Raw genomic sequence first — 17,136 nt, 5'->3', positions numbered from 1 at the left:
AGTTATAAGTGAAATCAATTTTGAAACCAAAATCAAATCTATTTCTTAAAATAGAAAAATATATACACTTACACTATAAAATTATTTTATATTCAATTATTTTATATTCAACCAATTATTACCGTATTCTACCGAGTCACATTAATATTTTTAAATAATTTAATATTTTTAAATAAATTATGTGATATGATTGATTAATGAATTTTTATTAGACGACGTGATAAAATTATTTTAAATTATAATAGACTACCTTTAACCTCGCATAAAAAAAATTAATTCAATAGTCCAAAATCAGTTATAAGTACTTCGTGGAGTCATACCTACACTCACACGTCCAAGTAACTCAATAACCAATTTTTTTAAGCAAATTGAAACGAGTTCGACCAGAGTCATATCTATCTCTTAATTAATCCAACATATAAACAAGTGAGAAAAACTCTGTTACAACAATTACCTTTAATTCGGATTCAAATTCCAAACACAGCTATATACACAAGGCTTCATAAAAAATTAGAAGACAAGAAAAGCAAATTACACAATAAGGCACGCTGCAGTAGACATGGCAATAAAACCCAGACCCACGGGTACCCACCCGAACCCGCCCCGAAGTTAATGGGGAAAACCCGCTTTGACTGGGTTTGGGTTCGGGTTTGGGTTTTCCCCGATTAGAAAACATGGGGATGGGTCGGGTAATGGGGACACTAGTACCCACCCCGAACCCGTCCCCGAACCCGCCCCGTTTATTTCAATATGTACATTATTATTTATATTTCATAATTTATATTATTAATTTATATTATTTTAAATATTTGAAATATATGTATGAAATTTTTTGAGATTGTTTTATTTTGTTATTTACAATGTAATTTGATTTTTGAAAAGCTAAATATTTTTATTTAAAAAATTAATTTTACGAAGTACATGGTGGCGGGGCGGGGATACCCGAACCCAACCCGAACCCGTTAAAGACGGGTTTGGGTTTTAATTCCCCATCCCCGTTTGGGTTTGGGGCGGGTAACGGGGATTGATTGAGGATTCGGGTTTGGGTTTGGGGGAGGTAAAAACCGTCCCCGACCCGCCCCGTTGCCATGCCTACGCTGCAGAAGTACAGAACAAGTTATTTAATCAAGCAGAAAACAAGCTGTTAGAAGCAGCAACAGAAAACTGTGTTTTGGGCTCCAATATAGACCGAACAAGTTGCTCCTTCTCCTCCTTCAACTTGGAAACCAATAGCGAAAAACAAGACATGTCAATCTCCCATGTTTTTACAGCACCACCATTAGAAGCATCAGCGGTGGTTTTCAAACTCTTGACCCTTCTCTCATACTCCTCAGCTACTAACATAGCAATGTCAGACATATTTCTTGTACAATAATATGAAACTAATGAGATTGGTTTGTGACTTTGTGTTGGTTATGTTTTATTTCTTGACCATAAGAAAAAATTATTTATAAGAAGGGAAGTTAGGGGGGGTTTGGATAAGGATGAGTTTGGAGGCATGAATAATGTAATAATACACTTTTCTTGTGGGTGGGGGCACCTTGTTTTGTTTGTTTGTAAAAAAATGAACGTGCCATGGATAGGACCGTGTTAGGTTCGGTGGATGGTTTAGTTTTATACATAAAGTGGGGCGCCCATTGAAAAAGTTAAAAGTTGGTATGTACTATATAATGTAATCTTGTGATAAACATGGCGACATATATCATCAGGTGGGCAGAGTCCGCTCACGGTATCCACACCGCCCATGTTGCACATGGCGATTAGGTCCCTTTCAAAATTATTTAGAAGTAATTTTAAAGGTTAAAGTGAAAAGTGATAACACACAATGAAAGTAAAACAAAAAAAATAAATAATGTTTGGTTGATAGGTTGAGATAAAAAGCGATTAGATATTTTGTAAAAAGTTGACTCGATTAGATTTGATTTTGTTTAAGTTCAGTTTGAGTTGAGGGATTTTTTTGTAAAATTTGAATTTGAATTAAGCTCATTACACTTTTCTTTTCTATCAAAGTTAATTGGGGATTCTCTATGGCCTTGAAATCTCACAAGGTTAAGGTTGATATCTTCCAAAGCCATTTCCAATTTCTGCATATGAAAATTAAGTTTGAAGGTGTTGAAGAGTTTTTGTTTTCTCCCGTTTATGCGTGTCCGAGATTGGAGGGTCGCAAGGTTTTTTTTAGGAACTCGTCAAGATCGAAGGGCATATCTGAAGCAACTGGAAAAATCAAATCAATAAAATTGTCATCGAATATGTATTTATTCCATGAGAAGGGAAAGGAAAACACCGAAGAAAACCTATAGGGAAAAAAGCAATGTCTCACGACCAAGAGAAAGGATAAGGGAGTTGGTTATGCGAGGGGAAAGTATTAACACCCTCACGTCTCTCGTACTCGACGGGGTCCACTCTTGTCTGTTCTAATCTAAGGGTATAATTTAAAAGTCTAAAGCTAAAAGGGAATGCATGCAAAAGAAAATACGGGAAAAAAAAAGAAATATTTACAAAGTTGTGCTCGTTTAGGCTCCGCGACCTAATGCCTACGTATCTCTTTTGAGGAATTAGAGTGTCGTAGTTCGGCTCAAAAGTTTCAGTTTGTCTGTGTTTTTTAGTGAACGATGTTAATTTCGCATTCTACTGCTGCTCGACCTTTGGAGACTCACGCAATTGTCGTAGAAATGAATTAACATGTTCTTTAAAGGCAAAAGAAAATTGTTTTGGTTGGGTTTTTTTTATGTAGATAAATGATGAATGGATCACACTGCAAGGACACTCATCACGTCTCTACTTTATTAAGACCTGGGATTTAAACCACTGCACCTGCTCGTCCTTTCTCATTGCTTAAGGCTCGTGAAAGTGTGTTTCTCGTCAATATTTATTAAGTGTTTTGAAAGTGTTTTGTTGTATGTTTTTTATGGAAAGAGTTTGTGAGTTGAACAACACCAAAGACTATGTAAGAAAGAAAAATAAGTTAGGGACTATACCTGCTCACTCTCTTTCATTACTTAAGGCGCGGTAGTAGTATGATTCACCTCAATATTTATTAATGTTTTGAAAGTTGAAAAGAAAAAAAATGCAAAAGAGGAAGACTAAACTTAGATAAGTAGCAAGGGAAATAAGAAATAACCATTTAATCAATTAATCTAAAATTGATTAAATTAATTAATTAAGTTAAGAAAAATCAATTAGCAAGACTAATCAATTTTAATTAACAAAGATCAACTAACTAAAGCAATATTTAATTAATTGATTAAAAGCTCAAAGTGTATAAAATCAAATAAGAGAATTAAAGTCTAATTATATTTTTAGTATTTTTAATATCAGAGCTGCCAAACAGTACGACTAGTTTTTGCAAGAATTTTCACGAACGCGTGTTCAATGACTTATTCCACGCGCCATTATTTTACATTTTAAAAAATAAATTAAATTAAATATATAATATAATTCGGACAAAACTAAAACCCACGTATACCACTCCCGCCACACCGCTTACCGTTTTTTTTTTCAATTTCCAGTAAACTAACATTTTTAATTCCTTCCTTCTTTTGTGGAAAATTACATTTGTAATTCCTCATATGCATCCTTTTGTATTGATGAAAAGCTGCATCTTTAGCTTCTCCTAATCACCTCTGTTTTAGCTTCAATTTTAATTACTAGTAAATATTTTATCATTATCACAAGTTTCTATTTTGTGTACTTATTTACCTGAAAGTTTTGTATGAATTTAATGATGTTCTATTTACTTAGGTGTGTTAATCAATTAACATAGTTTTTTTATTTTGAGTTTCTTGCATTAGTGCAAGAAATATTTGAAATTTGTGACGAAGTGGAAAAAAATGAAAAAACTCAGAGAGATACTGATTGTTTAGAAGTAAATGACACATATGAAAAAGATATCCCTAGTGTTGGTATGATATTTGATTCTAAAGATGAAGTTACTGAGTATTATAAGAACTATGCTCGACATATAGGTTTTGGAATTGCTAAAATAAGTTCAAAAAACGGAGATGATGGAAAAAATATTTTACTTTGGCATGTAGTCGAGCAAGAAAATATGTGAGCCAATCAAAAAATTCATTGAAGCCCAATCGTATTACAAAAACACAATGTAAGGCTAGATTGAATGCTTGTATGCATCTAAACGGGACAGTTATAGTTTCAAGTGTTATTATTGAGCATAATCATGAACTAAGTCCAAGCAAAGCACCATATTTTAGATCCAACAAAAATTTGGGGTCTCAGATGAGGAGAAGGTTAGAACTCAATGATCAAGCTGGAATTAATGTAAGCAGAAACTTTCGACCTTTAGTTGTTGAAGCGAATGGGTATGAGAATCTTACATTTGGAGAAAAAGACAGTAGAAACTATATAGACAAAGTAAGACAACTACGACTTGGGACAGGTGATGCAGAAGCAATACAAAAATATTTTGTCAGAAAGCAAAAGCAAAATAATCAATTTTATCATGTAATGGATGTGGATGACGAAAGTCGGTTACGTAATGAGTTTTGGGTTGATGCAAGATGTAGGACTGCAGATGAGTATTTTGGCGAAGTCATAACTTTTGATACCACTGTTAGAACAAGATTTGTTCTGATCAATTATCTTAGTTTTGATGATAACAATAATATGAATTTTGCTTAAGATAATATGGTACTCTAATCCAATGCAATTTCCTTTTCAGGAAATATATAAAGAGTATGCATAATTCAGCGCTCAGAAGCTTTGTCTCAAGGGTTCAGCATGCAACATCAGAACATGGTCTGGCAAGACATCAGAAGATGGTCGAAGCAGAATCAGAACATGGGTCTATGGAAGCATCAGAAGAACATGAGATCAGAAGCACTGAAGTTCTGATGGTATCACGCACAGAAGCACTTCAAGGTCAGAAGATCAGAAGATGCTTTGCACCAAGCTGTTTGACTCTGATGATATTCAAACGTTGTATTCACAAACATCAGATCAGAAGGAAGTACAAGTGGCAGGCTACGCTGACTGACAAAAGGAACGTTAGAAGCTATTAAAGGCAACGTCAGTAGACACAGCGTGAACAAGGCTCGAGGTAGTTGACAAAAGCGTATAACATTAAATGCGATGCTGTACGGAACACGCAAAGCATTAAATGCACTCAACGGTCATCTTCTCCAACGCCTATAAATATGAAGTTCTGATGAGAAGCAAGGTTAACGATTTCTGAACAAAACGAACTAACACAATTTCTGTGAATATTAACTTGCTGAAACACTGTTCTATTCAAAGCTCAGAATCTTCATCTTCATCAAAGCTCACTACATTGCTGTTGTAATATATTAGTGAGATTAAGCTTAAACGTTAAGAGAAATATCACAGTCTGTGATTATAGCTTTTAAGAAGCAATTGTAATACTCTTAGAATTGATTACATTAAGTTGTAAGGAACTAGAGTGATCGTGTGGATCAGAATACTCTAGGAAGTCTTAGAGGTTATCTAAGCAGGTTGTAACTAGAGTGATCGTGTGGATCAGAATACTCTAGAAAGTCTTAGAGGGTATCTAAGCAGTTGTTCCTGGAGTGATCAGTGTGTGATCAGAAGACTCTGGAAGACTTAGTTGCTGACTAAGTGGAGAACCATTGTAATCTGTGCGATTAGTGGATTAAATCCTCAGTTGAGGTAAATCATCTCTGCGGGGGTGGACTGGAGTAGTTTAGTTAACAACGAACCAGGATAAAAATAATTGTGCAATTTATTTTTATCGGTCAAGTTTTTAAAGCTACACTTATTCAAACCCCCCCTTTCTAAGTGTTTTTCTATCCTTCAACCACTTACTTAACAAATAAATATGACATGCCTTTTGCTCCTTTTGTTGGAGTAAATCATCATGGGCAATCTATGTTGTTGGGTTGTGCTCTATTGTCTAATGAGGATACTAAAACTTTTGCTTGGTTGTTCTCAACATGGTTAGAATGTATGCACGGTTGTGCTCTAAATGCCATAGTTACTGATCAAGATAGAGCAATGAAGAATGCAATTGTATGATTCTATAAGCAAAAGTGATTTTATGATGAGGTGGAAACATATGGTTGTGTACTATGAACTTCATGATAATGAATGGCTGAAAGTGTTATTTGATGAGCAGCATCGGTGGGTTCCTATATATGTTAGGGACACATTTTGGGCTGGAATGTCAACTACACAACAAAGTGAAAGTATGAACTCATTTTTTGATGGATATGTAAACTCAAAGACAACATTGAAGCAATTTGTTAAACAATATGATAATGCATTGAAAGATAAAATTGAAAAGGAGAGCATGGCTGATTTCAGGTCATATAATACAATTATTGCTTGTATAAGTCACTTTGGCTTTGAGGTCCAATTCCAAAAAACATTTACCAATGTAAAGTTCAAAGAATTCCAATTAGAAATTGCTTCGATGATGTATTGCCATGCATGTTTTGATAAATTGGAGGGATTAAATTCCATATTTTGCGTTACAGAGAGTAAGAAAGTGCACGACAAGATGAAAGACATTGTGTTCATGGTATTCTTCAATGAAAAAGACTTCTTGTTTAAATGCACATGCTGCTTGTTTGAATTTAAAGGTATTGTATGCAAGCACATCCTTTGTATGCTTAAGCTTAGAGGAAAAACAAATTCAATCCTTTCCAATTATATTTTGGCACGATGGAGGAAGGATTTTAATCGCAGACATACACTTATTAAATGTGGTTTAGATAATATGGCTGAAAAATCTGAATTGCAGCGTGTTGATAAAGCTTGTGATACCATTTACGAAGAAGCTTGCACAAAAAAAACTAAAAAATGCAGCCAAAAAATAAAGATCAAGAAGAGGTGAGCATGAAATTTATAATATTTACTGATATAATAGTAATAGTTGATATGTCAAAGTTAAGAGCTTTTTTTTATTGTAGGGGCATATCCACATCCAGAATACATGATAAATAACATGAAGTATTTTTCACATCTCAACTTGGTGATGGAATTGGAACACAGGAAAACATTCAAGGAAATACTGAGTATACAAAATGGATGCATAGTTACAGTACTATGACTAATTTAGCTCCTATTTGTCTAAATCAAAAACATCTTGATGAAATAAATCAGGTATCAAAATTTAATTTATTACTCTTTACTCTTACTTGAACATTTATGATATAGAAACAACTCATTTAATATAATTTTGTTTTAGGTTTCATACAATCATACCATTCTCAAAAAAATGGACCATATTTTGAACTTTCACAGGTATTAATTGTTTATTTTGTTTCAATATATTAAATTTTCAATATAAAATCCTTCATTCAAAATCTTTGTAATTTTTTGTAGGTATAACATCAAATGAATGAAGAACCATCATTTTAGTTGGAAGTGAATAATTACTTTTTAAGTTTTTGTACTTTTTATGATATACTGTGTTTAATTTCTTTCTTCTCTTGGTTGAGTTTTTGTTCTCTTATGTCATTTTTCATATATGTGTTTTTCTAGTGTGAGAGGTTTAAGTTTTGTTGCATTCAAAACATGGTATAATTTTTTACATCAATACAATTACAAGTCAAAGAGCACCCATCTACATTCCATATCTTTTAATAAACAATACAAATTTTTATGATAAAGTAGAAAACAATCCGTTCTCTCCAACTATAATGACTAATGTAGTCACATTTTTATATCAGTTTGAATAACTACCAACTACTTCACATGAGAGTCCTAAACTCCATTGTAATTTCAGTGACATTAGACATGTTTGGAACCAATGCTAGCAGCAAGTTCAATAGCCTTATTATGATGAGAAAGTATACTTCTTGGTGTCAATTTCATTTCTTTTAAGTGCAGCCATCTGAATTACTTATTTCAATGTAATAGAATTCCTTTATGTATTGGAGAACCATAGAGCCAAAAAAAAAGTCTATGAAACAGAATTACACTTGGTATCAATCTCTTCTTAATCCGCCGGCCCTAGGGGTAGGCCACCAAGGCTACCGTTTAAGGCCTCACATTTTTATTTCACATTTATATAATTTTATTTAATAAATTTTTTTATAAAATAACTTTTAAAATTATAGTATATATCAATTAAATAATAACACTTATTTAAAATATATAATAATAACAAACATTTATAATGTATATTGTTTGATTTGTTATTCTAAAAATCACGTGTATAAATAATAATTTTTTTAGTTCTTTAATATATTTTAATATATAGGAGACTTGATATCTAAATATTTTTGTTATAATTGTGACATTGTTTTTCAATTTTGATTTTTTTTAAATAATGAGAAGAATGCTTAAATGAGTTAATTTTATTATTAATTAAAATAAAATATTAAATAATTAATTATGATAATTAAATATTTTACACCATAAAACATGTAAATTATATTAACTTTATAACTTTTTTTAATATATTAAAAATATTAATTTTAAATTTCACCTCAAACGTGTTAGGCCGGCCCTGTACAATATCATATCTACATAAAAAAAATTGCAACTCATAAGTCAGTTTTAAAACTAATGTCACACCAACAGAATCCAAAATTTAATTGTCATGTGAGATCACACCAATTAGAAGCTATATTTGATATTATATTACACGCAGTACCTAATTTATATTAAGAGCTGTGCTATGCTTACATTTATTTTTTACACCGTATGTTTGATTGACACCGTAGCTCAACAGTTCATTTTGATTGAGGCACATTTTTCAAAAAGCATTCAAAAATAATAAAATAAAATGAAAAGTAAATCATACCGTATGTGTCATTTTTAGATGTAACTGTAACATTTTTCTTATATTAAAAGTGTGTGACATGTATGGGACTGGGAGTCCAAATAACACATATATCCACATTCAATCATTGTTTAAACCAGCACAATACCGATGTAGTCTAAAAGTAATTTACATTTTTAATCACACTTGTGAAAATATATGAGATTAAATCTTGGTTTGGAAGAGAGAAAATTACTCGGTGGCAGCATACTCCGGCGTCGGGGCGGCGTGGTTTTCAACCACCACGAAGTGGTTAGTCTCAATGATACCAGTTAGGGGTGGCAAAATAGGCCCGGCCCGCGGGGAAAGTCCGTTTTACCCGCATTTTTTCGCAGGACGGGACAAGGTTTTAGGCCCGCTCTCTTTCATGTGCCCGTCCCGCCTCGTTTTTTTGTGGGCTTTTGCGGTCATGGGCTTTTTCATACAATTTTACTAATTTTAGGCCTAAAAAGTTCAATGTCCGCGGGTTTTCCCCCCTCCGCCCTCACTTTTTTCCGAGGCAGGACAAAGTTTTAGACCCGCACTCTTCAATATTCCCGCCCTGCCCCACACTGTTTTTTCGCGGGCTTACCGGTGAAGTTTTCTCTTTTGAAAATACCATATCTTCATCACAAATGATATGGATCTAAATCTGGAAATAAAAGTCATGTTTATTGTGATTTTAAAAGACTTTTTTTCAAGAAAGTGGGAGAATGAATGAGATGAGTGGTAAGAAAAGGAGAACAGCTGTTAATCATTTTCTAACAATTTATTATGCATTTAGAGTTTTATTTTGAATTTACGGAATTGTAGCTTGTTGATTTGACCGAAGTTAATGACGGTAGCAATAACACAATTGAGTAAACATGCCACGTAATTCGGTGGTTTTGGTATAAAAAAATTCGCACTATTAATCATTTTCCTTTTAATATAAAGGAAAAAGTCATTAATTAAAATATTTTTTGTATTTTTTTTGTTATATATTAGAAATTAAAACACTAAGCAAATATCACTAAAAAAAACTATAATATAAACACAATAACAATAGACTAAAAATAAAATGACATGGAGGGTGCAAAAAGGAGATGTTGAGCCCAATTGCTTGGCCCAAAATAAAATCATAGTCCAGAAAGGGGGAAGTAAGCGCTACAGAAGAGTGTTGCAAAAGCAAATCAGATTCGGCCTTCATTGAAAGCCCAACTTATATTTCAAACAAAGAAAACCCCAAGGGTGTGTTTGCTTTTAGGGTGTGTTTGTTTTAAGAGTGTAAAAGATATTTTCAAAAATATGGCCATGGGAATACAACATTCTCATGTTTGATTCAAGTTTTAAAAAATTATTCCAAGGCATTTTTTATTCCTAGAATTCTTATTTACACATGATTTTTCTATTCTTATTTCAAAACTTAAAGGGTGGGAATATAACATTCCCATGGAAATAAGCCCAACTTATAGGAATGAACGAAGTTGATATTTTCAATGATTCAATATAATTATAGTTGTTAAAGTCATTTATGTTATTAAATAATTAATTGAGATACACTAATTTTTTTGAATAAACCGTATAGCCTTTATCTATTCTATCATAAACAATATCTGCAGGAAATATAAGTCAGTGTTCCACACATCTCTTGCTATCGACCATTTTTTTCCAGGTAGTAGATTTCAAAGATTTCTAACATTCATATTATGGAATCAGAAATATTTAAGAGGAAAAAAAGGGAAGCATTGGCAAGGCGAAAAAGAAAACAAGTTCTTAATGAAAGAAGATTGAAAAGAAATAGAGTTGATGAGAACAAAATGAATTTTCCAGTATGTTTTAGTAGGTACAATCATCCAACCATTGACAACATCAGAACTCCCCTGTCTAACATCACTTCTTCAGTGTTGAATGAAAGGAACCACTTTTTGAATGAACAACCAAAAGGGAATGTTATCTCATATACACAAAGAAAGAACAGCGTGGTTGTGAATCAGTTTGATGATCATAATCGTCATTATGCTTCTACATCGAAGTCTTATATAACACCACCTCAATTTAGATCATGCAGTTCCAACTCAAAATGTGTTATTGATGCTATGACCCCTAAACAGCTTCCTGCAGAAGCACGTCAACTAAGGAAGTCAATTATTCAACAGAAGAAATTACGGAAAAATCTCAAGAATTGCCACATGATCAACAACACTTCTTCTAAAGAGATTTTCCAGTCTCCTATCAGTCTCAGTACAAACACACCTATAAGTGGTATAACTTTAGAAGATCCTAATCAAGTGCACAGGAATTTAAATGTAGAGGAAAGTGGATCAGTCGTTTCTTCCCGAAAACAATTGAATGTTGATGCTATTCGATCTATGACAGCCAATCTATTTAATACATTTTCAAACATTGATAATGGACATGGGGCTTCATCCACAAGCAATTTACATACTACTACAAATGTTAACATGGAAAGTGATAACTCACTTGAAGATGGTACAACAGATGAATCACTTAGTGATAGTGAATGTGAATTCATTAACGAAAATCCTGACTATGATACAACATCAAGTCTTGATGATGAAGAATATATTGATCCCAACTTTACGCCGCAGATTCTTCCCAATTCTGGTATGTATTATTGTAACACTTTATTTTATCATAAGATTTAATATATATGATTTCTTAGCTGGAACTTCCATAAGATACAATATGCAGATCATGAAACAAGTAAACATATATTTTCTTATGACTATATTATTCACTATAATGACTTCATTTGTTTTCTTTTGATTCAAATAGGCTACTCGGATATTGGTGATCCACTCATTGAATGCACACATTGTGGAGCACTTATGTGGTATCAAGAGAACGTGGAAAAACGAAAACACAGTGTTGTACCCAAGTTCCAATTATGTTGTGGAAATGGTAAAGTTCTGCTACCGCTTTTGAATGCACCCCCACCGTTACTCAAGCATCTATTGTTTGATATAAATGATTCAGAATGTAGAAATTATCAGAAGTATTGCAGACTGTACATCATTATGTTTGCCTTTACGTCACCTGGTATGAAGTTTGACAATAGATTCCAAGCGGGAAGAGGACCGCCTAACATAAGAGTACATGGACAGTGTTGCCATAGAATTGGGAGCATGGTACCTTTGGATGGACAAACACCAAAATTTGCACAGCTTTATATTTACGACACTGAGAATGAGATTCAACATAGAATGGCAGGAATAGGGTAATGACTAAATACTTATTTAGCTTTATGACATTATTCATTTTTTGTCATTTTTCCTATTTTTACATTATCAACCAATTTTTAGAATTTTTACATTATCACATCCAATTTTTTTGAACTAACTTTTTGTTTGAATATTACAGCAATAATCCCAAAATTGATCCACAAACTGTTAGCAAATTGAAAGTCATGTTGGATGAGTTCAACACACATGCTAAATCTTTTAGGATGGCAGCAGATCGACTAAAGGATTCACCTGCACCTGAACTGAAACTAAAGTTAATAGCTGATCGATCAAAGGATGGAAGGGTTTATAATCAACCGACTGTTTCGGAGGTTGCTGCACTTATCGTTGGCGATGTTGACACAGGTTCTAAAAGGCATATTATACTTTAAAGACATAGTACACAATTGAGTTCCAGAAGAGAGGTTTACCACATGCACATATTCTGTTATTCATGCATCCGCAAAGCAAGTATCCCACTCCAGATGACATAAACAACATCATTTCAACAGAGATACCATCAAAGGAAGATGACATGGAATTGTATCATTTGGTCAAGACACATATGATTCACGGTCCATGTGGTTTGGCAAACAAGTATTCACCTTGCATGAAAAATGATAAATGCTCCAAATTCTTTCCAAAAAAATTTCAACCTAACACTATTGTTGATCAGGATGGATATCCCGTTCACAGAAGAAGGGAAACTGGAAATACAGTTATGAAGAAGAACGTTGTTCTTGATAACAGATTTGTCGTTCCTTACAACCCATATTTGTTGAAGAAGTTTCAAGCTCACATCAATATGGAGTGGTGTAATCAAGGTACTTCTGTTAAGTACTTATTTAAGTATATAAACAAGGGCTATGATAGAATTACAGCAGCTGTTGTCGAAGGAGACACTGACGGATCTTCTTTCACTAAGAACGTCGATGAAACCAAGCAATATCTTGATTGTAGATATGTCTCACCAAGTGAAGCATGTTGGAGGATATTTTCATTTCCCATTCATGGAAGGTCTCCAGCAGTTGAGAGGTTGTATTTTCATCTTGAGGGCGACAATTCGGTTTATTATACTGATTATGAACTGATAGATGAAGTACTTGAAAAACCAAGTGTGAAAGAATCAATGTTTACCGCTTGGATGGAAGCAAACAAGACATATCCAGAGGCCAGAAATTTGACATACTCGAATTTTCTTACCAAATTTGTTTATGAAAAAAGATACCGACGATGGAGACCACGTAAAAGAGGCCATACTATTGGTAGACTAATTTGGGTTCCTCCAAGTACCGGTGAGTTGTATTACCTAAGAATGATGCTTACGGTTGCAAAGGGACCAACATGCTATGAGGATATAAAAAAGGTAGGTGGAATTGTTCGGGAAAGTTTTCGGGATGCATGTTTTGAAATGGGATTTCTTAATGATGATAAGGAATATGTTGCAGCGATTAATGAGACAAAAGATTGGGGTTCGGGACATTTTTTGAGAAAGTTATTTGTCACTATGCTACTATCCGGTACAATTAATAGACCGCGTCATGTTTGGGAGAAAACTTGGAAGACATTGTGCGACGGTATTCTTCACCGACAAAGACAGGATAGCAATAGAAGAGGTTCGCTGCATTTTTTTAATTCTTTCATACAAATTCTTTCGTACAAATTGCATTTAAGATCATAATATTATATCAGTATGTCACCATTAACATCACTACATTTTCATGATGGCATAAGTATAACATGCAAGTTGCACATTCATTTTTAACATTTAGCAGCACCTTATGGTTACATGTTGTGCTTATATATGGTACTGCTTCTTTGAGTTGTGGGACGCACCTAAACATTCATGTTGTTATGTATACAGGGATGCTAATATAAATATTCATGTATACAGCCATGCCATATATATTAATAGAAATATTTCTATGCCGCTGTAAATAGAATAATTAATGAGTGACATTAGCAACTTATACTTCTATAGCACCGCTGATTTCATTCACAAATTACATGACAACTAAATTGAGATATTTTCTGGTGCAAACATAATTATGAATTGGTACTTTTATAAAATTACATATAAAAGTGTTAATTGGTGTATTTTTTATAGATATGCAGTTAACACACGCTGAGTTGAAAAACTTGACACTCATTGAGATTGAGAATATGTTGCAGTCCAATCGAAGAAGTTTGCATGAATTTAAGGATATGCCTTACCCTGATTCTTATGTCACACGACACGTTGGCAATAGACTGATTTATGACGAACGTGATTATAATGCCGATACTGAGCGAGAAAACTTCAACAATCTCTTTCGTGCCCTTACAGGTGACTGTTTTTCTTTATATTATGTGCTTTCTTGCCCTTATTGCCGTCATTCCCAGCTCCCAGCATTCATTTAATCTGTCTATTGACATTATGTGCTTTAATATCTTGACCTTATTTGTTTTTAAATTTTTAGAAACATAAATGTTTACATTCTATTTAATAGATGAGCAGCGTTCAATCTTCCACACAATAATGAAAGCTGTCAGGAAACAAAAAGGAGGGGTGTTTTTTTACATGGTTATGGAGGGACCGGTAAAACTTTCATGTGGAGAACACTATCAAGTGCACTTCGTTCGAAGAAAAAAATTGTTCTTACTGTTGCTTCAAGTGGCATAGCTTCATTATTATTGCCAGGCGGAAGAACTGCTCATTCGAAGTTCAAAATACCTGTGCCAACACTTGACAATTCTACTTGCAATGTTGACAAAAACACTGAACATTCACAGTTATTTGAGGAAACCGATGTCATAATATGGGATGAAGCATCGATGGCTCATAAAAATTGCTTTGAGGCATTGGATAAAACACTTAAAGATGTCATGAGCAAAAAGGGTCTTGGCAATAAAATCTTTGGTGGCAAAGTAGTTGTGTTTGGAGGAGATTTCAGGCAGATTCTTCCAGTTGTTCCAAGAGCAGGACGTTCTGATATTGTTCATGCATCAATATGCTCCTCTTATATTTGGGACTATTGTCAGGTCCTAACACTAACAAAAAACATGAGACTTCAGCAAGGAAGAGATGGTACAAGTTCTACCGAAATAGCAGAGTTCTCAAAATGGATCTTAAATGTTGGGGATGGTAAGATATCTGAACCAAATGATGGATTGGTTGACATAGAGATTCCTCCAGAACTATTAATTACCAATTTTGAGGATCCTATCAAAGCTATTGTTGAAAGCACATATCCCAATTTGGTTAATGTATTCCAAGATGTTGCATATCTACAAGGAAAAGCGATTCTTGCCTCAACCATTGAAGTTGTGGATAAAATCAATCATTATGTATTGGATCTTATACCAGGTAAAAAAATATTTAACTTTCTTTTATTCATACATACAACAAAATAACGTTGATGTTGAATTACCTAATGTTAATTTGTTATTGTTTGATTGCTTTTTAGGAGAAGAGAAAGAGTATCTTAGTTACGACTCAATTGATAGAACTGATACGAGTTATACTGAAGCTTATGAAGTGCTAACTCCAGAATTTCTTAGCAAACTAAGAACATCAGGACTACCAAATCATAGGATCAAGTTGAAAGTTGGTACCCCTATTATGCTGATGAGAAATTTGGACCAAAGTGACGGATTGTGCAATGGAACAAGATTAATTGTTACAAGATTAGCAAATCATGTCATTGAGGCAAAAATCATGTCTGGAAAGAACATAGGTAACATTTTTTACATTCCTCGAATGTCTATGTCACCTTCTGAGTTGCCGTGGCCATTCAAGTTGATTAGGAGACAATTCCCGATAATTGTCTCTTACGCAATGACAATTAACAAATCACAAGGTCAATCACTTGATAGTGTCGGGTTATATTTGTCTTCTCCTGTTTTCAGTCATGGACAATTGTATGTTGCAATTTCAAGAGTTACTACTAAAAGTGGTCTTAAAATTTTAATACACGACAAGGAGAAAGTCCCGTGCTCGACCACTACAAATGTTGTATACAAGGAGGTTTTCCAATCACTTTGTTAGAAGGTAATTTTGATAAACCTATCTTTTTAACTAAATGTCACACACTTGGTTTATTTATTTATTTTCAAAGTTTTGATAAATCAAAATTCATTTTATGCATTTCACGATGCAGGTATATGATACAGGCGTTGATACTGACTGGTTTTATCATTTAAGCAAATAGCATTTGAAAATTGTACCATCTATATGTTTATTGTTTTATTTCAAGAACCAAAAGTTAAGATGCATTATTATCTTTTTCGTTGTTAAACATTATATTTTAAAATTTAACATTACTGAGTTTGGATTACATTTTGGTTCAAGTTACATGTTTGATATATGTAAAGGAACTTTGCAAGTCATAATTAAGTACGTGTAATGTGAAATACCGACCAGACCCGTGCGGCAGCACGGGTTTCCTACTAGTAAACACAATAACAATAGACTAAAAATAAAATGACATGGAGGGTGCAAAAAGGAGATGTTGAGCCCAATTGCTTGGCCCAAAATAAAATCATAGTCCAAAAAGGGGGAAGTAAGCGCTACAGAAGAGTGTTGCAAAAGCAAATCAGATTCGGCCTTCATTGAAAGCCCAACTTATATTTCAAACAAAGAAAACCCCAAGGGTGTGTTTGCTTTTAGGGTGTGTTTGTTTTAAGAGTGTAAAAGATATTTTCAAAAATATGGCCATGGGAATGCAACATTCTCATGTTTGATTCAAGTTTTAAAAAATTATTCCAAGGCATTTTTTATTCCTAGAATTCTTATTTACACATGATTTTTCTATTCTTATTTCAAAACTTAAAGGGTGGGTGTAATACGGTGAATTGACTTTTATTTGAAATGTTGCGGATAGCAAGAGTCGCCACCGACTTTTATTTTATCCAAATTAAATCAGAAAGGCTAAAAGAACAGGAAAATACCTTTTAAAAAGATTTTGAGTTCGGGGGGTAAGTTATACAAAGGGAAGGTGTAAGGCACCCTTCGTATCCATGGTTATCCATGGGCTCTTAATTGCTTAGCTCACTTTGTTTGAAATGTTTGAATTGATTGAAAAGATTGAGAAAAGTTTGGATAAGAACTTTAGCTTGTAAATAAGCGTAGTCTTTTTTAATTTGATTTGAAAAGAGTGGGAAAAGAGTTTTGAATTTGATTTTGAATTT

General features: G+C 33.5%; 3 protein-coding genes and 1 pseudogene across 3 annotated transcripts; 3 read left to right on the top strand and 1 right to left on the bottom strand.

The window, feature by feature from the left end:
- Positions 1–264: 264 nt before the first annotated feature.
- LOC131607792 (uncharacterized) lies at positions 265–1,447 on the bottom strand. Its single transcript, XM_058879752.1, has one exon. The coding sequence runs from the start codon at positions 1,357–1,359 to the stop codon at positions 1,126–1,128; it is 234 nt and encodes a 77-aa protein (XP_058735735.1). The 5' UTR covers positions 1,360–1,447; the 3' UTR covers positions 265–1,125.
- A 2,457-nt stretch (positions 1,448–3,904) lies between these two features.
- Positions 3,905–7,336, top strand: LOC131605740 (protein FAR1-RELATED SEQUENCE 4-like; annotated as a pseudogene).
- A 3,095-nt stretch (positions 7,337–10,431) lies between these two features.
- Positions 10,432–12,359, top strand: LOC131605739 (uncharacterized). Its single transcript, XM_058878061.1, has 3 exons — positions 10,432–11,350; positions 11,522–11,963; positions 12,107–12,359. Exons 1-3 carry the CDS (start codon positions 10,432–10,434, stop codon positions 12,357–12,359), a joined length of 1,614 nt encoding a protein of 537 aa, XP_058734044.1.
- Positions 12,360–12,421: 62 nt separating this feature from the next.
- Positions 12,422–15,994, top strand: LOC131605738 (uncharacterized). Its single transcript, XM_058878060.1, has 4 exons — positions 12,422–13,583; positions 14,075–14,293; positions 14,465–15,313; positions 15,414–15,994. The coding sequence occupies exons 1-4, from the start codon at positions 12,422–12,424 to the stop codon at positions 15,992–15,994; spliced, it is 2,811 nt and encodes a 936-aa protein (XP_058734043.1).
- The last annotated feature ends 1,142 nt before the right edge of the window (positions 15,995–17,136 follow it).

Source organism: Vicia villosa, linkage group LG5 (genome assembly GCF_029867415.1).
Source record: "Vicia villosa cultivar HV-30 ecotype Madison, WI linkage group LG5, Vvil1.0, whole genome shotgun sequence".
Lineage (NCBI taxonomy): Eukaryota > Viridiplantae > Streptophyta > Magnoliopsida > Fabales > Fabaceae > Vicia > Vicia villosa.
Note: the sequence above shows the minus strand (reverse complement) of the source record. Positions and strands in the feature narration are given on the sequence as shown.

Bases quoted from the DNA above. Each gene is read 5' to 3' on its own strand.
- LOC131607792 (XM_058879752.1), bottom strand. From the start codon at position 1,359: ATGTCTGACATTGCTATGTTAGTAGCTGAGGAGTATGAGAGAAGGGTC.
- LOC131605739 (XM_058878061.1), top strand. From the start codon at position 10,432: ATGGAATCAGAAATATTTAAGAGGAAAAAAAGGGAAGCATTGGCAAGG. The intron at 11,351-11,521 runs GTATGTATTATT...TGATTCAAATAG, and splicing joins GCAGATTCTTCCCAATTCTG to GCTACTCGGATATTGGTGAT. The intron at 11,964-12,106 runs GTAATGACTAAA...TGAATATTACAG, and splicing joins CATAGAATGGCAGGAATAGG to CAATAATCCCAAAATTGATC.
- LOC131605738 (XM_058878060.1), top strand. From the start codon at position 12,422: ATGCATCCGCAAAGCAAGTATCCCACTCCAGATGACATAAACAACATC. The intron at 13,584-14,074 runs GTTCGCTGCATT...TATTTTTTATAG, and splicing joins ACAGGATAGCAATAGAAGAG to ATATGCAGTTAACACACGCT. The intron at 14,294-14,464 runs GTGACTGTTTTT...ATAGATGAGCAG, and splicing joins TCTCTTTCGTGCCCTTACAG to CGTTCAATCTTCCACACAAT.